The 21,699-nt window shown below is 38.6% G+C and overlaps 1 protein-coding gene and 1 long non-coding RNA gene across 2 annotated transcripts; both read right to left on the reverse strand.

Moving 5' to 3' along the window:
• Positions 1 to 611: 611 nt before the first annotated feature.
• On the reverse strand, positions 612 to 11,348 carry LOC124173072 (oocyte zinc finger protein XlCOF6-like). Its single transcript, XM_046552584.1, has 4 exons — positions 11,292 to 11,348; positions 8,272 to 8,403; positions 6,589 to 6,661; positions 612 to 3,577 (listed from the first exon to the last, which is right to left on the reverse strand). Exons 1-4 carry the CDS (start codon positions 11,346 to 11,348, stop codon positions 2,016 to 2,018), a joined length of 1,824 nt encoding a protein of 607 aa, XP_046408540.1. The 3' UTR covers positions 612 to 2,015.
• Positions 11,349 to 15,039: 3,691 nt separating this feature from the next.
• Positions 15,040 to 16,111, reverse strand: LOC124173225. The gene is made up of 2 exons (XR_006868461.1): positions 15,802 to 16,111; positions 15,040 to 15,114 (listed from the first exon to the last, which is right to left on the reverse strand). It is a non-coding gene; the product is annotated as an uncharacterized LOC124173225 (long non-coding RNA).
• Positions 16,112 to 21,699: the final 5,588 nt, after the last annotated feature.

Genomic DNA, 21,699 nt, shown 5'->3' on the forward strand with positions numbered 1-21,699 from the left:
AGTGCGCTCAGCTCCACCTAGCATCCACTCCCCGCCCTCTGCTTACTCTCCCACCCTCCGATAACATCGCCATGCACTCTGCCAATGTTTGGACATCTTCCACCTCCATTGCTGCCTTTTCTCGCAACTTCACCATTCTAAGGTTAATGGCCCACGATTATCCTTGCTGTCCTATTGACAGTGCATTCCGACAAATCGTGACGAATCGCTCAGCCTGAGTGAAAACAGAGAAATATAAATAAAATTGCATATATTTTAACAATGAAAATAAATGACACGATGAATTCATTAAATTAACAAACTCGGCCATAAGCCTTTTATTGTGCACTAATATCACATTATTTACAAAATGTGGACAAGAATTATTATTTTAACAAAGAATATTCAAAGAACACGTGATTAATTCTAAGAAAATTCGGAACCAATTAGAAGATGACAATGAAGACTAGATTTAAAGCCAGAAACATTGGAATGAATATTGTGGACGTCTTTAATAAAAAATGTGCAGTGTAGGGTACTTTATCCTAATCTGCTAGCCTGAGAAAATGTTGCATGGGCAAAGGTGACTTTTCTTGACAACATGAATAGAGTATCTCACTTTTGAGCGCATGTGGAGGTTGGGATTAGAACTAACAGTGAAAGACAGAGCAAACTACGCAATAATAATGCATCACAATTGTACGTTTACACAAGTGGTGGTCAGGGCCGCTCCTTGTAGCGATGGACATGAAGCGGACTATGCATAAACAAGGCTGCGCTCACACGTGTGAGCATGTATGTGTATCTGTCAAGGTACCCACTCACTGAAAAGCACTTCCAACAAATGTTACATTGACAAGGTTTATCTACTGTGTGTGTACGAATGGGTTACTAGGTCGCATCATGGAGTGACAGACTCGCTGCAGACGTCGCAGAAATAAAGCAACTCTCGGGTTTTTTGTACATATGTCTATATCAAAGAGGCTCTTTGTCGAGAGGGACACTCTACACAGAGAGGGACACATTCGCCGCACGAGTAGGGTTTCTCCTACGTGTTGTTTCGCATGTGACTCTTAAGTGAACGACTCTGAGTAAAAGATTATTTTTGTGGATTCTGCGTGAAAAAGGTCTCTTATGCGTGCGTTTGCATGTGTCCCACCAGATACCTTCTACAAAAAGAATTTTCGCACATTTTGCACGACTAAGGCTTCTCTCCCGAGTGTATACGAAAATGTGTCACTAAGTGGTTCTTTTTCAAGAAGACTTTTCACTCTCGTGTCATGATTTAGGGCTTCTCTCTGTCGTATGCAAACGCATGTGAGAGTCGAGAGAACATCACTTTGTGAAATGATCGCAACAAATGCTACAAGAATAAGGTTTCTCTCCAGAGTGTCTTTGAGTGTGTGAAGTGAGGTGACTTTTCCTAGCGAAGGACTTGCTGCAAAGGTTGCAGAGAAAAGGCTTCTCTCCCGAGTGCGTTCGCAAGTGATTGTCCAGATTACTCTTCCGAATGAAACACTCGCGGCAAATGCTACAAGAATACGGTTTATCCCCCGAATGCGTACGAATATGTCTAAGTTGCTGTTATCCGCGAAAGACTTTTCACACTCATTGCATGAAAAGGGCTTCTTCTTCTCTCCCGTGTGTGTTCGAATGTGACTTTTGAGATTACTCTTCTGAGTGAAAGATTTCTTGCAGATTCTGCACAAAAAAGTTTTCTCTCCCGTGTGCGTACGTACATGTCTAACTAAGTCGCTCTTATCCGAGAAAGACATTTAACACTCGCTGCATGAAAAAAGGCTTCTCTTCTGTGTCTGTGTTCGCATGTGACTTTTGAGAGTACCCTACTGAGTGAAAGATTTCTTGCAGATTCTGCACGAAAGGGGTTTCTCTGCCGTGTGCGTATATACATGTCTAACTAAGTCGCTCTTATCCGAGAAAGAATTTTCACACTGGTCGCAGGAAAACGGTTTCTCTCCCGTGCGCGTGCGTACATGTCCCAATAACTTTCTCGTAATCGAGAAAGACTTTTCACACTAGTTGCAAGAAAACAGTTTCTCTCCTGTGTGCGTGCGTACATGTCTCACTAAGTTGCTCTTAATCGAGAAAGACTTTTCACACTCGTTGCAGGAAAACGGTTTCTCTCCCGAGTGTGTTCGAATGTGTGAGTTGAGGATAATTTTCCTAGCAAAGGACTTACTGCACACCTTACATGTAAAAGGCTTCTCTCCGGTATGTGTTCTCAAGTGACTGTCGAGAATACCCTTCTGAGTGAAACACTTGCGGCAAATGCTACAAGAATACGGTTTATCCCCCGTATGCGTACGAATATGTCTAACAAAGGTGCTCTTATCCGCGAAAGACTTTTCACACTCATTGCATGAAAAAGGCTTCTCTCCCGTATGTGTTCGCAAGTGACTGTCGAGAATACTCTTCTGAGTGAAACACTTGCGGCAAATGCTACAAGAATACGGTTTATCCCCGGTATGCGTACGAATATGTCTAACTAAGTGACTATTACTCGAGAAAGACTTTTCACACACATTGCATATAAAAGGCTTCTCTACTGCGTGTGTCAGCACGTGACTGTTGAGATGATCTCTTTGTGTGGAAGGCTTGCAGCAAGTGCTACAAGAATACCTTTTCCCTCCTGTGTGTGTAAGTTTGTGTACGGTGAGGTCCCTTTTCTGAGTGAAGGACTCAGTGCACTCGCTGCATGAATACAGTCTCTCCTCTTTTCTCGGACCCACGTGATTGCGTACATTTCTAATGCTAGGTGACTTTGAAGATAAACTTTGTGTAGTTGATTTTTCTCCTACTGTGAAACTTCTCGTCAATCCTCTTATGTTTTCCTCATCCCCTTTTCCTCCGCTGGTTTCCTTGGTGAGCACATTTTCTTTTGGCATAGGCTCTAGTCTTTTCCTATCCAGCCCAATTAAAGCCTTTGAGACGGTAGGCTCGCAAGAACTGCTGTTTCCGCTTGATGGAAGTGCTTCCAGAGACACATCTACGATAGATGATTCTGCTGCAGCATCAAAATTACGAGCAACAAAATGAATTTTCATGTGTTTCATTAGCTCCTTTTTGTTGTTGAACACATCACTGCAGTAGAAGCAATTATATGAATCTTCGCTTGAACTGTAACTGTTCCCTGGATTTTTGATGAAGCGATTAAGTATCTCCTCATTGCCTCCCATGATGGTCTCACAGCCACTTCTGTCATTTCCACTTATTCTGATACACATAAGGTTATGCGTGGAATTTGGTGCATCACAACCACTTTTCTCCCCTACAACAGCCATTGCGGCTCCACCTCTGCTGTTTTTAAGTGATTCAATATGTTTGCTATTAAATTGCCTATCATCTGAAATCGAGCAACTTGATATCTCATCAGTTTCAGAAGCACCACATTTCTCCAAGTCTTTATCCATAAGATTTCTTCCTATCCCTACATGGGATGCACCAGCCTTGTTTGCTTGTTGCACCAAATATGTCGGACCAATGCATTCATCGACTGAATGATTCAATATATTTCCTTTCGCAAGCAGATATGAAGTTGATGTTGTTTGAATGGGCATTTCTTCAGGAGCAGGGAGCCCTGGAAAAATAATTAAAACTATCTCAGTCAAATATGAAATTTTCGACTCCTAAACCTACCATTTAAAATCGATTGAATGGATCGAAATAGCCAGAAATCAGGTGGCTAAAATGCTAAATTGCATGAAATTGAACCCAAAAACTCTCGGTATAAATTAATAGAAGGGAGAAGACAGGGAAAGGAACACATTACATAAAAACGATGAGGATAACAGGGTTGTGGTGGAATGAAAAAGAGAAATCACAAGGTAAAATGATGTATATATAACTAAGTAAACACACATACATACTCTTCACATATCTGGCTTACAATCGAAGTAGAAAGAAATCAGGCCCCTTTTAAAACTGGTCCTTTGCATGACAGTTTGTTATTTAATCAATATTGTTTTATTTTAGTTCGTCCAAAAGAAGATATTTCAAAATTGGCAAATAATTTTTTTGCCATTGACTATTTCATGACTGTCCAATATTTTGTTAATAAAAATGATTCTAACAATGATAATTGTAAATTTTTTGGCACTACGTATGAGTACAAGCAACAAATATCTTGATACTTTCCTGAATTATTTCTATTTTTACCCTTGAAAGCACTCACCCCGTGTTTCCATTGTGGATTCATGGGCTACTGTCGAATTCTCAATCAGTGCAATAGTCACAGTAAAAAGTGCTTCTAATAAAGCATCAACAAATACATCACCCACAATTAGTAACATCAACTCCTCCATATATACAGTAACTCGCACGCTCCGCGCGCTCGTTAAGGGGCTCCGCCCCTTAAAACCCCGGTTCCGGCTTCGCCGTCTACATTTGTGGTCGTTCGAAGACTTTTGAAGTTCGAATAATCTCAACACGGCTAGGGGCCGGCTTCGCCGGCCAGTGGGTAGGGAGGTGCCCCACTCATTCCTCGGAACGGCTTCGCCGTTCCTCGCTGAAGGGCGGCTTCGCCGCCTGGGGGTTTAGTGTGCCAGAGGGCGAGGGCATTTCGGAACTGTTTCACCGTCATTCGTTTAATGGGCGGCTTCGCCGCCCAGAGGTGGGGGGAGTCCACAGCGGTTGCGCCGCTTGAACATCGGGGCGGCTACGCCATCCGGGGGTTGCTGAAGCTCCCCCTCGCCTACGCCAGTTCCTCGTTGTGGGGCGGCTTCGCCGCCTTCGGGTTGAGGAGCCCCCCCGCGGCTGCTCCGCCTAGTCCTTATAAATGGTCTTCCCCACCGAGAGGGGTGCCCAGGGGGATTCGGGGATTTTAATGTGTTATGCATGCGGTCACCAAAAGTCCACAGTGATCATGTAGCGATGATTGTAAAAGGTAGTGCAATGCGGATTAATAGTGGCGACAAGTACCCATAAAAGAAGACTTAATGGCAAGTTTTTCATTTTTTTTCGGGGGGTTCCTACGGAATACCGGGGGTTTTATACTTGTGTTAAACCAGTGGTCACTAAAAGTTCTCATAAATTCCGTGCCGATAAGTCCTAGGGGACCGGAAGAGTGGTCTTACGATTCTTTTCCCTGGAGAGGCTATTTATTAGAAATTTTTTGGGAGGTTTCACGGGGTTATCGGGGGTTTTAATAAGTGGTAGGGGCACCGGTTAAATAGTGTCGAAAACTATTCGGAAAGGCGAGTTTAAATTTGTTTTATTTTTTTTTCGGCGATGTTCCAGGAGGTAATCGGGGGTGTTCTGGTATTTTTTCCCGTATGGTTTACGGTGGCTCGCCCTCACCAAATATTCCGGATCTAGAGCTCAGAGGGGACGGGTAGTGCGGCGTAATGTTTGCGAGAAGTTCCCAAATAGGAGACTAAATGACACATTTTACATTTGGGGGGGATTTCACGGGGATACCGGGGGTTTAAATGTGTGTACTCCTGGCGGTCACCATCCATTCACATAAATTTCGGGGGGATGAGTCGTTGGGGGCGGTGGAATAGTCACGAAAAGTGCCAAAAAATAGACTTATTTGAAATTTTTTTTTTTTTTGGGGGGGGGGGGTGTATGTGGGTTTACCGGGGGTTTATAGGTTTTTACTGCCAACGGTCATCAATCGTCCACATCAATTCCGTAGCGATGAATGGTAAGGATTGGAAAAGCGGCGGAATTGTGACGAAAGGTACCCGACAAGGCTACTTATATGCTAATTTTAATTTTTTAGGGGGTTTCGGGGGGTTAAAAGATGACGGTACTATATGGTCACATTCATTTACTGTCATGTATAAAAGAATTGTGCCCTATGACATCCATATTTCGAAAGTAATACAATAAAAAGCAAACCAGTCCCTGAAAAATGTTAGCAGTGCCCGCCATTTTTATTTTTTCGCGGTTAAATCCATTAAATTATTGTTAAAATGTTTATGTTTTCTGAAAAACAATGCATAGTTGTATGTAACTACAAAGTTTGAAAGAAATCGGTTGAGTTAAAATTGACAAAACCTTGTGTTAATCTTTTGAAAATCGTAATTTTCGGTGATTTTCGGAATATTTTAATTTTATTCTCAGTAACCAAGGACGATGAAAGAAAAACGTTACCTACATTTCGTAGACTATGTTATGAGCATATATAATAATCATTTTCAATATCCTACACCTGTAATTACGACTAGGGGAGCGGAAGTTATGAAATATTTTTCGAAAAACCAATTTTTGGACGCCATTTTGGCAGCAAATTTCTTAAAAAAAAACTTATAACATAACAAAATTACGTTACTACATTTACCAGCTTTCAAAAAATGCATTAACGATCCGTGTGGCACACACGGTTCGCGCGCAGTAAAATAAAAACCGGAAGGTGGTCCCCGGAAAAAGCGCGATTTCGGCCATTTTGTCGACCTAGCGACGACACGTGGCGGAAACTTCCGGTTTTCGGATTTTTCCTCCGAATCAGTTCCGGTTCCCCGCACGCGTGCCAAATTTCAGCTCTCCAGCACTTCTAGAAGTGGTCGGGAATTTGTATCCATCAGTGAGTCAGTCACCACGAGGGCTGTATATAGATAGGATTTGCAAGCCTTTTAGAGTACTCACAAAATGACTCTGTTGTAGTCTTCTGGGGCATAGTCAAACTCTCAATTGGCTCCCCATCCACACGTCCGGTAGGCTAAAAGTAAGCATTCAAATAAGAATAATGTATTAACAGCAGATTTACAACTTTTATGGATAGGATTTACTGAAACTTATTTTACACATTCATTTCCTATGGGTATGTTCTTCAGGCTATCCTGTAAGCTGCCTCAAGGAAATTATTGTCAGGAATTTAAATTGTTTCGAGTTAGTTTTTTTAAATTACCACTTAACTAAACACAAACTACCTTTTTTTACATATCAAAATCCATGTAATGATCCTCAGAGCATTAGAATATGGAGATGTAAAATGTCTTATTTAATCTTATTCATGATGATTTAACTCCAGATTTTATCTTCATGACATACATTCATGGAAAATAAATAGGGTTAACAACGGAGAATAAACTTAAGCATATTTTGGATTACTATTCAGTTTAATAACACCAAACATTTTGACAAGTATATATAAATTAAGCAGACGAGATACAATGGAGGGTCATTCTGAGTAAGGTAATGAAAATCAGAAATATATGTAGATGACCTCCTCATGGAACAAAAGGTGCATAACTCCAATGGGGAAATATGATGGTTCAATTTACTCTGCAATGAAATTTGATATTTGGTGCTTCCTTTAAGTGCTGTTACATCTATGGACTGAATACAAATTCTATTATGTATATTTCAGTACAACATCATTAGTTTGGTGCTTTCTTTAGGTGCTGCTGCATCTATGGACTGAATACAAATTCTTTTATGTATATTTCAGTAAAACGTCATTAGTTTAGTGCTTACTTTAGGTGCTGTTATATCTATGGACTGAATACAAATTTTATTATGTTTATTTTAGTAGGACATCATCAGTTTTTCTGGAAATAGATCAACCATTCACAATTTATTTGCTTAAATGGTATAAGACAGTGCTTTCTTGTATATGACATTTTTTCACGAGTAATTGCAATATACCCGTGATAAAATATAAACAACAAATGAATATTTCCACACTTAAATATGTAACTCCACCACTGACCAAGGTTACAAAAAACTGCGTCATTTTCAAGGTCTCATATCCTCACAGCCAGTTGGATATGTTAAGCAATGGGAAGCCAAGTTACAACTGATGGATCAAACAAGCAAAAATAAAGTGAGTTGACTAGTACAGGCACAGAGTGCATTCCACAAAAAAAAATCTGATCACAAGTGAGGATACTGATTCTAAAATAAGGAAACAATGCATCTGACATTACATTTGAAGCATATTTAAAAATTGTAGCTAAGTTTCAAAATGGAAACATGCAGAAAAGTCAAAGCTTTGAATGTATTGCTCCTGATGAATGTTAAGGATAAAAGGGATTGAACAAGGAAGTACAGAGAGGAGCGGTAAATAAGAAGAGTATTGGGTAAATCTTAACTTAAAGGTCAGGTGGAATGTGAGAGGGGAACGTTATGCTTTTGAATGTGTTTCAGAGGTCAGATTATTAAGGGTTAAAAAGAGATAAATACCATAAATATAATAGGTATGCAGATAGGAGAGAGGAATGGGAGGGCTGAATGAAACCAATTCTAGGATTGAAGACTTATAATGACAATACAGTTCATAAGCTAATCAAGGTCAACGTTCAATAAATAGTTCATTAATAGTATTACCTGATTAGAAGAGTCTTGATGCATCAGGTTGCTTGTGGTGACATAAGTGCAATCGTTAAGCACGCATCCTTCGTCATAATCGCTACTCTGATCTTCTTTCACAGAAGAGCACTTGTATGTTACTGGATCACTCTATTGGAAAGAGGAAAACCCATTGATAACCTCTTTAATGAATTGATACAAGAAGCAAAAGAGATGATGATCAAAGCTTGAATTACAGAGTGTCCGTACAAAATAAATAACCGCTGATGAAATATTCTGGCATATTGATCAATAAGCATAAAAACAATTGAGAAGGAAAGTCAAGTCAAAGAGTATGATTGAAATCTTCAATCATAGTACACGACTGTGATGACACAATTAAAGTTCTGGAATTAACAATATTCACACAGAGCTTACAAAAATTGCGAAGGAAAAGAAAGTAGCTCCACTCTTGTCTAGCAGCTCTTTTTGAGTCGACACAATGCAGAGCAGAGAAGGTACTATTTCTCCCATAATTTCTTCAGGTTATCAACAAGAATTGTTGCAAAGAATTAGTCTATTTTATTTAACCTAATATTAAAAGTTAGTCACAGAAATAAATTTAGAGTTCATTTTTTCATCATGCATCAACATACTACACCACAAGCTGCCTTCGCCTTTTTCTGCCTATGAGAGGAAAACGTTTTCTTTTTGGGTACTCTCTTTTCCTTAGATGAGGGTCCCTAACTACGGGGCACATGGCCCTTGCCCCCACGACTGGACCTGATCCTCTAACCCTATCTCAGCACAAATCTATGGTCAACTTATTGCAATACTAGCGTTTTTTTCAAAGAAATATTGCATTTGATATTTAATAATCACCGTATTTAGTCATGTAAGCCGAGCTCTCGTGTCTCCCGCGCTTTCCCATTTTTAGGGCTGGCTCGTGAGGAAAAACTTATCAGTGGTTTTGGGGTGTGGTTTTTTATAGAAACTTGGAATTCATTGGTCAATCGATAAATTTGAGTTATGAAGCCATGGCTATTAAAGTTAAACAATGTCAGAATTGTTATTGTAATTCTGACATTATTTACCAATGCTAAACTCTGGAGAAAAAACTATAGGAATTGATCAAAGAGTAAAAAGAAAAGCATAGTGAAGAGTTTGATCTGGAGCTCTCTATGGTGCGGAAACGTGGACAGTGTGGAAAGAAGACGAGGGAAGATTGGAGGCATTTGAGATGTGGGTATGGAGAAGAATGGAGAAGGTGAAATGGACAGAAAGGAAAAGGAACGACCAAGTGCTGTATATGGTTGGCGAGGTGAGGCAGCTTTTAAATGAGATACGGAGAATGCAGACGGTATAGAAGGGAGGAGCACTTAGCGGTGAGGGGATGTTGAGAATGGAGTTAGAGGGTAGAACGTTAGGGAAACAAGGGAGGGGAAGGAAAAGAATAGGATTTCTAGATAGATTGAAAGGGAGTAGGGCTTACAATGAATTGGAGAAGACAGTGCTAGAACTAAAAGGAGGCTCCCAATGTGGAAAAGTGGTGCGCAGCTTACATTAAAATTTGGAGGATTCCTGTAATCTGCACACACCCTTTTTTCAATGGCATTAATGGAAAAAAGGTGTGCGGTTTCTCTGAGTAAATATGGTAACTCTTCTAAAAGAATAACATTTTTTGAGCACTGGAATTTTACACTGATTTCTTGCGTTGATAACAACAAAGTTAGTTAACACAAGGTACTAAGACTATAAGCCCTGCAGTCTGTTATTTTTAACACAAAAATTTTGTTTCAAAGTTGCTTATGCACACAACAAAGTGAAGAATTCATTTATTGTATGGAGTAAATTGCAGTATGCAACAAAATATATCACTGCAAAAACTAATGGCAATATAACCACTTCACAATGGATTATTGCTGTGAGGATGATCATTAATGGTAGGGAGGATCAGACTTAACTGCCAAAGAATGGCCCTAACGTCTTGCTTAGCTGGGTCTCAGGCCGTGACTGAATGCAAACGACAATTGCTTCCCCAGCGGTTCCCTCACATTGGCTATAGCCGACATCTGCTCGTTTTCCATTGGAAAATCCATGACAACTATACCTAACAACAGGTCTTCTGCATATGAAAATGCCCGTCAGCTCCACCCACCATTTGGTGCAAAAGGATTAAGGAAAGTAGTGCAAGGAATTTTATTTTCTTGTAAATTCGGTTTGCAAGTTTGACACTAGGGCATCTTCGCTACATACTTAATACACCACTTTTGTAATACAAAATCTCTCAGATGATCCCCAGAGAAAAAGACCCTGGTGTTTTCAACCTCCAGATACCATGTTCTTTGTCATGACAAAATGTGTATGGGTATTTGCTTTGCTTACATCAGTGCTGCTCTCATACTGGAATTTTGTCAGTTAACAACTGACGAAATGGTGAGTGAATGCATGTGAAATCCAGGAAATTAGACAAGGAAAGGATATTTAAGATTTCATGCATTAAAACTGCTTTTTTGTATTACTTCCGCTATTATTTCCAAAACGATATGCCTGTGTTGAATACTAATAAATGAGTTTCACATAAACATACTTAAGTCCTACCTCCAAAGAAAACTTCCCAACTAGAAAACATTTTAACTTAATAAACAAACAATATTCCACCATTAAAGGCCTTATTTGTTCTCATATAATCTAATGAAATCCTTCGTAACAATCCTTAGTCACCACACGAACAACAGCACAAACATGAAATACTACGGGCCACCGAGATGCCCCTCGTGCCCACTGAAGGACTAATATGACATAATTTAATGGTCCCATGATTTATTAACTTAAATATAAGGCAAGTAAACTTTAACACAAATGTAGAACATAAAAAGGAAAAAAGCTTATTTCGAGATAATAAAAATATGTTTGAGTTATTAGTAACTTAGAATCCAATGGGTTACCTTTAAACCTGGGAAGAAGATACAACGTCCTAGAATGATAATAATTTATTTTACAACCTATTATTAGATTCGTTCATGAATTAAAGTCCATAACAAGGATTCTGTACATACCTGGGCATTCTCCTCGGGAGATGGTTCCTCCTTTGTCCCAGCCAGCGTCCAGTCCATGTCTGCAAAATTTGCTCCTGTGCCCAGAGCTTCCAACTTTTCGCTTTGGGAAGCAGTTAAGGCATTGGGCTGCAACTTAATCCACAATCATCATCATTCATGATTGAAATAAAGTAAAATAGAAAAACTTCAGCAAATATGTCACAGGAATAAAATGAAAGTTCGTTTCACATGGATATATTTTTCATACTTTCCTGCAAGCTGCCTTAACGTAATTAATGTCAGGAGTTCATAATTTTTGTAATTATGTTTTTAAATTTACCACTTTATACCTCTTTTTTTCACTGCAAAATCCCTGCAAAAGCCACGTGATGGCTCTCAGGGCAATGGTTTCTGGAGATACAAAACTCCAGTTATCATCTTATTCGTAACAGACACTTATTTTATGGGAGAACTCTGTATGAGAATCCAGGGCCCATAGTAATAAAACACACTCATGGAAAATAAATAGGGTCAATAACGCAGGATAAATTTAGTGTATTTTGGTTTATTATGCAGTTAAGAGACTAATATATAACTGTTTCAAAATAGTTTAAAAATCTCCTCATAGGTCAAATGTTGCATTACTTCAATTGAAAAATATGAAGGTTCATTTACTCTGCACAGGGATCTGATAAGCGGTGTTTTCTTGAGATGTTTCTACATCCAGGGACTAAACAAAAATATATGATGCATATTTAAGTAGTGCATCATTAGTTTGCCTGTAGGTGACTAAATCTCTTACAACTTATTCGCTCGAAAGGTATACGAGAGTGCTTTTAAGCATATGACAGTGTTTCAGGTGTAAATGCATTATATCCATGATAAAATATAAACAACAAATGATAACTTCACCATTCTCAAAGTATATATCAACATCTTACCATGGCTTCAGTATTATGTCATTTTCACATCTAATTACCTCACAAATAGACTAATATGTTAAGCCACAGAAAGCAGAGTAAACAATGATGGATGAAGCAAGAAAAAAATTACAATAATAAAGGCACGGGGAGCATTCCACAAAAAAGAACAACCTACTAACAGCTGAGAATACAAATAGAGAAGCATGGAAACAATGCATCAGACACTACATAAGGAAAATACTTATAATTGGTAGGCAGGCTTCAAAATTTACAGCTGCAGAAAAGTCAACAGTTAAAGCTATGGAAATGTGTTGCTCCCAAAGAATGTTGCAGGAAAAAGTTTTGACGAAGTAACACGGAAATATGAAGACGAATGGGAGACAAGAACTTTAACTTAATTGCCCACGTCATGAATATATAAATATTAAATAAAAATCAGTTTGCGTCGCTAACAATTGATGTCTTTTGGCAATCGACTTGCACGGCCAATGACCAACACCCCATTCAAAAATGGTAAAAAGGACAAATCCCTAGTCCCCATCATAAATGCCTGCTCACTTTCATCACAAAATCCCAATCTGCACAACCTGATTCCTGTGAATATCAAATCTCTCATTAGGGACTCATTTTATTGTCAGATCTGAATAGCAGCTGCATCATGATGTCATGGCCATTCTGTCAAGAGTACCAAATTCAACAGAACTCAGTAATACTCTCAATTCCCTAGCCCCCTTCTGCTTCGTGGTGAACGGAAAAGAAAATTGTGTTCGTATGTTCACAAAAAATATAACTGCTCAGTGCCCTGATGATACAGAGCTGATACAAGAACCTTAATTTAATCGCCAGAAGATTAATGATGATACTTGCTCCATGAGCAGAATAACTATCAGTTCGGCAAAATACACCAAATCCGTTCCTTACAATGAATCACTTATTTTAAACAATTATTCATTAAGGCTCCTCTGTATTTGTAAATGACTGTTCAGGTGAAGAAAATGCTGTAGGTTTCTGCTGAGAGGTTATGTGAATATTCCACTACGAATGATATTTTTCCCTAAGAAAAAAGGAACTATACAAGGCAAGAGTTAACTCACCAAGTCAGATGCCAATGGTTCTGAGTCGTAATTTGTTATTCCAGCTGGATCTGATGTGTACGGCTGAGGATTATTCCCTTCACTGAGAGGGTCTTGGTTCTCCTCTTTCACATGAAACTAGGAGAGAAAAATGGGCGTCACTTCAAAGCAAATCCATAATAACCTCCTTTGATAATAAAAGCTTCTCTTTTACTTGCAGCCATCCAATCCTGATTAACCCTTTCCCGCTGGTGCCTACAATAGAAAAAGTTTTTCGTGCTACGAGTAGCAAAAAAAATATTTTAAGCCTCTCTGTACTGAGCTCTTTTTTGGGGGTGAGTAGCCTGGGTATTTTTGTCCCTCAGATTTGGAATCCAGCTCAACGAGGCACCTATCCCTTACCCCAGCCACCAGACTATACCTTCTAACACTATCATGACAAGAATCCACAGTAAACTTATTGCGTTACCAGTGTTTTTTTCAACCAAAATTTTGTAGTTGATTTTAAATGATTTAATCTTCTAAAAGAATTACTGACTCATTTTTAAGCATTGTGGAATTTTAAACGGGATTCTGGTGTTAATAACAACCAAGTTAGTAAATATAAGGTAATAAGACTATAAGTCTGTTATTTTTAACACTAAAATTCCATTTAAAAATTGCTTGGGCACAAAACCAAACAAAGACTTGATTTCAGAGTATAAAAACATAGTAATATGCAATAAAACATATCACTAAAAAAACTATTGAAAACGTAACTACTATGCAACGGATTCCTGCAGTGACGACGGTGATTAATGAGTGGGAGGGTCAGGCTATATTCCGTAGGAGTGGCCCTAAGGACTCGCTCATCTGGGTCTCAGGCCAGGCCTGAATGTATGAGACAATTGCTGCCTCAGTGGTCACCACCCTCCCATTGCGTCGGCCAAAGCAGACGTCCTGTCATCTGCATTGAAAAATCTGCGATAGCTATACCCGACGTCAGGTATTCTGCATATGAAAATGCCCGTTGGCTCCACTCGAAGTCCGGCACGAAAGGGTTAAAAAAAAACTTGAAATCTGCTAGAAAAATATTTCCTAAAATCTAAGAATAATATTATCTCACAATAAAAAAATGCTGAAATGTTTCAAAACTTTGAATAACAGCAGCAGAAAATTGAGTGAAATTAATCAAAATCACTTCATGCCACCAACAATTGAAATATTTTGCAATCGACCTTAATTGCCCAGCCCTGGTTATAAATTCCTGCTCACTTTCATCACAAAATCCAAATCTGTGGCAATCCAATTCCTGTGAATATCAATCTCTCATAAGGAACGAGTTCAGTTGTCAGATATGGCTAGCAGCTACATAATAAAGTCATTGTCAATCTATAAGAGAGTACCAAATTCAACAGTACTAAGTATAATTCTCAATTCATTTCCCCCCTTCTGCTCCAAGATGATAGGAAGTGAAAACTGTGTTTGTATGATAACAAAATTAAAGACTGCTGATGACAGAGAGCTCACTTGCTCAGTAAACTAAGTTGAGCTGTCAGTTTGGCAAAATACACCAAATCTGTTCATTAAAATGAATCAATCATTTTCAATGATACATTCATGAAAGCCCTTCCACGGTTTCCCATGACCTGGCAAGAAAAAAATGCTGTTGGTTTCTGCGAATATTCCACTTCAAAAAGACATTGCCATGGCAAAACAGTACTATATCAGGCAATGGTGCACACATACAAAGCCATCAGTGGCCAGCGGGTCTGAGGCATCACTCGTTATTCCAGCTGGATCTGATGGGTACAGCACAGGATTATTCCCTTCACTGAGGTGATCTTCACTCTCCTCCTTCACATGAAACTAGAAGAGAATAATGGCCGTCACTCAATAAAAGCAAAACAATAATAACCTTTCTGATTATGAAAACTCCTCTTTTACTTGAGACCTCTCCAGCTGGCCAAAATACTTGTGGGATTCTTGCAACTCACAGATCTAATTCTGGAATATTTATGTCCTAATAAGGAGGGGGAGCTGCATCACCAAGAGCAGTTTAATGACAGTTTCGGAGGTTTGAATGAGAGTTTTGGCCACTTACACCGTTGGCAAAACAACAGAAACGATAGATCAAAGTTCCCCTGTACATTGATTTGCCTTCACCTTTTCTTCACCTAGACTTATAAAGAGGTGCCACAACAATCTATGCTAATTCCTTAGTAGAATTTAAGCAGGAAGATGGGTTGAACAGAGATTTGACAAGGGTATCCAAAAGTCTACTCCATGGGAAAAGAGACATTTTTGTTGACAGATTAGAAGTGTTTTACAACTGATATTGACTTGCATGAAAAAAGATTTGTGTGGTATGGCTTTTTGCCTCATAGGTTACTACTGGACAAGTCCAACAACTGAAGGTTGCATAATGGTGAGTGACTTCCCATAAAAATACTTATATTCATGACAGACACACCCTCTTTCTTCAAAAAACCAAGAAATTTGTACAACTGAAGATGGTTAGACTTGGGTTTCACTGAGTATAAGAATAAAACTCACCAACTTGTCATCCCTGGGCAAGAGACAGTCTGGAACTGGAATATATATTTCAGTTGTTTGGGCTGAGCATGTGGGCTGTGAATTGATTTCAATCGCATCTTGAATGCAGTCCTCAGTCTCCAAAGACTCCTTATCAGCTGCCCTTCCTCCTTCAAAACTCTACAGACAAAGAAACACTGACAAAACTCATATCTCCCTAAAAACACATACATGGGATGCACTAAATCATAACAAAAAAATGGATGCTGAAAAAATTGTATCTGCTTTCATATAAAAATGGAGAGGTGCCTGCATGCCACATTAATCAATCACTGAAAAGCAATCACTATAAATTCTTTTCTCAACAGTACAGCTATGGAAAAAACAAGTGGAACATGTTTTCAATGCATTTATTATGTTCTAGACCTCCTGCTAATATTTAAATATAAACTCTGGAGGAGAATACTGGGTGTAATATTTATGGAGAAAGGAAAGAAACCTCAAAATCATCTTGTCTTCCAAATCCTTTTTTATGAAACTGTTTTTTGAATAACACAGATACTATTATCCTTAAAACTTGCAAAACCAATCATACAACAATTATGTATTATGCACTATGCAAAGTTCTTGCTGTCTGTCAACAGATAGCTATAGAACTGATTGCTCGTCGTTTTTGAAATACCAGAAACATCATGACTCAAGCTAAGACATTTGGTAGACAAACAGCTCGATGGCCATGATGAATACACCTTGGTAATATGTAATTAGTGTTGTGAGAAAATGCCTAATTTTGAGTCAATTAACCATCAATTGTGGGAGTAAATGATTTCCTTCTTTCACTCAAAGAAAACAGGGGATAAAGTTCATGAAGAGTCCCATTAAGTAACCCAAGATGCTGCTACAAAAGAAGCAATGTTAAATGATTAGTATCATTGCTTCAAACACAGTAATTCTAATGATGATGACCGTCCATTTGAAGGAAGACCAAAAGCCTTCAATGAAACTTAATTGGAGGTATTGCTTGAAGAAGACGAATGGAGAACTTAAGAAGAGTTTGCTTTGTATTTGCAGTTACCCAACAAGCCTTTTCCAAACCATTGCATGCGTTGGTAATTTAGTTTAAGCAAGGAACTTGAGTTCCCAATGATTCAACAGTAAATCTATAGCATATAAATGATCCACCTCACAATAAAAAATCCATTAAAACCTATCTGGAAATAATCAAATGTAAAGGCCAAACGTTACCTGCAGATTCTCCAGGCATTGCACTGTCTGATTATTACTTGTCCCATTCGATGGTACATGGTCTGACAGGTCCGCACTTGCACCCACATGAATACATTGAAAAATGTCTTCATGCATGCATAACCTCAAAAGATGAACACTTTAACCATTACGGAATTCAAGCTCTGCCACAATGATGCAGAAAAATTGCATCTGATGATGGACAACTTCCTTCCTTTTATATGTAAGCCATTAGAAATTCGGATATATAGCTCCGTTTTTATCATTGGGTGGACAGAACCTCATTAATCACCCAGATTTTTAAATTATTAATCAAATTGTAATGTATGTAAATGGATGCCAGTTACTAAGTAGCCGGATGTTTGTTTTTCTTTTAAAAATATGATTGTCACCAATTTTGATGCTGATGTAATGATGAATGAACTGCACCTGTGAGAGATATTGTAAATTGGCGATGAGGAAAATTAATTAAATCATACACAGAGTAAAACTTTGGTTGAGAAAATGACTTCACCAGCTGGAGATGATGGAGGCCTTACTAGTCCACAAACAGGAACTATGAGTATTGTCCATTTTTCTGCTAGCAGCATTGGTTCCCTGAATGAATACCGAAATGGAGATGATTGAGAGACATACCAAGAGAGATTAGAACAGTAATTTGTGGCAAACTATATAGATACTGAAAGAAGAGTGGCAGTTTTACTGACTCTGGTTGGTGAAGAGGCATACAAGACACTGAAAGACCTGTGCAACCCGGTACTTCCCAGGGAGAAATCTTATGACCAGCTGTGTCTCATTTTAAAGCAGCATTGCTCAAAGAGGATATCAGTATTCTGAGAAAGAATTGAATTTTATGAGGTGCGGCAATCAGCGCAGGAGACTGTTTGGGAATGGTATGCACGGATGAAGAAGAAGGCCGGTGACTGCAAATTTGGAACTATGCTCGACGAGATGCTAAAGGATAAATTTATTTGTGGACTATCAAGAGGACCGATTCTGGATAAGCTGTGTGAAGAAGACCACACTACACCACGGCAGAACATCTTGGAAATGGCCATTAGGAGGGAAGCGACTTTTTCTACCATGACAGCAGCATGTGGGGAAATGGATTATATTAATGTCAAGAGAAAGCAGTGTCACAACCTAGACCGGGCATTTCAAGTGGCCATGAATATAGGAAGCAGGACCTAAAGAGAACTGACCTTCAGACCCACCCTTCGCAAGTTATGGGAGAAATGAACAGGTGCAGAAGTTGTGGTGAATGTAACCACAATTTCTCGAGTTGTAAGTTTAAGAAATATAGGTGCCGAAATTGTCAGCAGATAGGACAATTAGCCAAGGCCTGTAAAATTTTGGGTAACCATTCTGTTGATATTAGCGACAAGTCTGAGTCTTGGTTGAATATTGTTCAGATGAATTATTGTGAAAGCAGTAAGGTAATAAGGCCTTCGACTGTCAGTGTAGTCATTAATAATAAGCCTTTGTGTATGGAGCTAGACTCGGGTGCAGGGATTTCAGTAATTCCAAAATCTGTATATGATGAGCATTTCTCCATGTGTAGGCTTAAAGAAACTGATAATCGATTAAGAATGTATGACAATAATATTGTAGTTCCTGCTGGTGAGATCAATGTTCAAATATGCTATAATCACATATGCAAACTTTGCAGGCTTATTGTGGTTAATGGTGGTACCCACTCCTTGTTTGGGAGGGATTTGTTGGATGTGTTTGAAATATTTAAAGGTAATTTATTAAACTATTCAGTGAATGCCATGAATTGTGATAGAGATTTAGTTATACTAATTAAGAAATATGGGGATTTATTTAAATCCGAGCTGGGTAGGTTTAATTATGAAAAGGTTTCTCAAAAAATGAATGGGTCAGTCAAGCCAATATTTGTTAAACCTCGTCCTGTACCATTTGCTTTTAAAGCAAAAATGGATGAGGAACTGTACAGATTGGAGAAGGAAGGTGTTATTTCCTTGGGAACTAATTCAGAATGGGGAACACCCTTGGTCCCTGTGATGCAGCCAAATGGCCGATTGAGACTGTGTGTTGATTACAAGGTAACAGTAAATAAGCACTTGGATGATATTAAACATCCTTTACCTCGCATCAAGGAACTCTTTGCTGCTCTGCAGGGTGGGGAGTACTCCACTAAGTTGTAAGTTGGATTTTTACCAGGCTTATAATTAATTAGAATTAACAGACGAAACTAAAAGGTTGTTGACTTGGAGCACTCATAGGGGAATATTTGTTCCTAATAGGCTCCCATTTGGTACAAAACCAGCATGTGCACTCTTCCAGAAAAGTGTGGAAAAGGTTTTGCAAGGGTTGACAGGTATTATAAATTTTTTGGATAATATTGTGGTTGCTGGAAAAACTAGAGAAGAACATTTTAACAATCTGGATATAGTTTGAGAGGCTAACTAAGGCAGGATTTACTCTAAATTTAAAAAAAATATGAATTTTTCCAGCCTAAGATTAAGTATTTGGGTCATGGATTGACAAGGAAGGTTTGCATAAGGACCCAGATAAGGTTAGAGCTATGGTTGAAGCGCCTAGACCACGTAATGTATCTGAAGTCAAGGCCTTCATAGGAATGGTGAATTATTATGCTAAATTTATGCCAAGATTAGCAACTGTATTAAATCCCCTTCAAGAATTGCTTAAGACAAATACACCATTTAGGTGGACGATTGATTGTGAAAGATCTTTTCAGCAATTTATGGCTATTATTAAGTCTGATCAAAGTTTGGCCCATTACGACCCAAGTGTTGATATTAAGCTAGTCTGTGATGCATCCAATATGGGATTAGGAGCAGTTCTGTTTCATGTTTATCCTGATAAAAGCGAAAAGCCAATATGCTTTGCATCACGAACCTTAAACCCTAGAAAGAAAGAAGGTACTCAGTCATACATTGGGAAGCATTGGATATTTATTGGGGTGTTAATAAATCCTATCAATACTTGATGGGCTATGAAATTATACGTTGCTCAGATCACAAACCTCTCTTAGCCCTTTTTGGTGAAAAAAAGGCATACCCCAAATGGCTGCAGGAATGCTACAAAGACGGGCATTGTTCCTTAGTGTGTTTGACTATACCTTCCCGTATATGAAAGGGAATATGAATTCGGCAGCTGATGGTTTGTCCCAACTGCCTTCAAATGTTACTAGCTTTGAAAATAATGATTATGACTTTTTTAATTTTTTTAATTGAAGATAAACTCCCAATAACCTCGACAGAGATTAGAAATTCAATACGAAGAGAAAAAATTTTGGGCAAGGTGGCCCTATACTGTAGAGATGGTAGGTCAAGTACGGTGGCTGAGGAGTTAAAGCCATATTTTAGGCGTTTAAATGAGATTACCCATGACAATGATCTTCTAATGTGGGGTTACAGGGTTATAGTTACAACCAAATACCGGAGACAGCTATTAGATGAAATTCATGGGGCGCACTGTGGAATGGTTAAAATGAAAATGCTTGCCCATCAGTACTTTTGGTGGCCAGGGCTGGATGAAGATATTGAGCGTTATGTTAGAAGCTGTCATCCTTGTCTAAGTAATTCCAGGTCTCCTGGAAAATCAGTTTTAATTAAGTTTGATGATGCTAAACATGTATTTGATAGAATTCACCTGGATTTTTTGGGACCTTTTAAGGATAAAATGTACTCGATTATGATTGATGCTTTCTCTAAATACCCTGAGGTTTGTGAAATGACAAAAACGGATTCACAATCAATGATTGAAAAGGTAAGGGATAGTTTTGCCCGTTTTGGACTCCCTAATGTCATAATCACCGACAATGGCCGTTCGTTTACATCCCTTGAGTCTAAAAATTTCTGTGCAAACAATAGAATTGTACACAGGTTGTCTGCTCCCTACCACCCATCTACAAACGGAGCTGAAGAGAATTTTGTTAAAACCTTAAAGGAGGCTTTTAATAGGGTGTTAGAGGATATGAGACAGGCAGGATTAAGCATGTGTTCCCTAGTAAGCAAGTATCTGTTTTCTCACCACACAACACCCCACTGTGCTATTTATGAGACTCCTGCAAAATTGATGTTTGGACGTGAACCAAAGACAAGGTTATCTTTTTCATCAGCATCCTTTGTTGCTAAGTATAACAGAAAACAGATAGAACACCACCATGGCCAGAGGAATACAAATTTTAATATGGGGAGGTTATGCATGTGAAAGATTACTGTGTGTTAAATAAGACGACTTGTGCAAAAGCAACCATTGTTAAGGTGTTGGGGTTCCAGACATGTTTGTGTGAAGTTGCTGATGAAGATAAGGTTCTTTGGAAAAGGCATACAGACCAAATAATAAAAGTTGATGAGTTTCACAATGACTGTGAAACTAAAGATAGTTGTGAAACAGATATTATATGTAGGCCCCATAGACTGTCTAAACCACCTGACAAACTTCATTTGTAAAGTGTGACATGCTGTATTCGTCCTTCTGTTTAAATGGTTATTGACTTTGATTTTCTTGTTCTCCAAACTTGGTTATTTTAACATTGATTTTTATTTTTTAAGCTAGTGTTGGAGAGATGTAATGTATGTAAATGGATACCGGTTACTAAGTAGCACGATGTTTGTTTTTCTTTAAAAAATGTGATTGCCACCAGTTTTGATGCAGATGTAATGATGAATAAACTCTGGCTGT

Source organism: Ischnura elegans (genome assembly GCF_921293095.1).
Source record: "Ischnura elegans chromosome 13 unlocalized genomic scaffold, ioIscEleg1.1 SUPER_13_unloc_4, whole genome shotgun sequence".
NCBI lineage: Eukaryota > Metazoa > Arthropoda > Insecta > Odonata > Coenagrionidae > Ischnura > Ischnura elegans.

Excerpts from the sequence above, each read along its gene's own strand:
- LOC124173072 (XM_046552584.1), bottom strand. The coding sequence starts at position 11,348 with ATGGACTGGACGCTGGCTGGGACAAAGGAGGAACCATCTCCCGAGGAG. Across the intron at positions 6,662-8,271 it reads ATCAAGACTCTTCTAATCAG|CCTACCGGACGTGTGGATGG; the intron begins GTAATACTATTA and ends GCTTACTTTTAG. Across the intron at positions 3,578-6,588 it reads GACTACAACAGAGTCATTTT|GGCTCCCTGCTCCTGAAGAA; the intron begins GTGAGTACTCTA and ends TTATTTTTCCAG.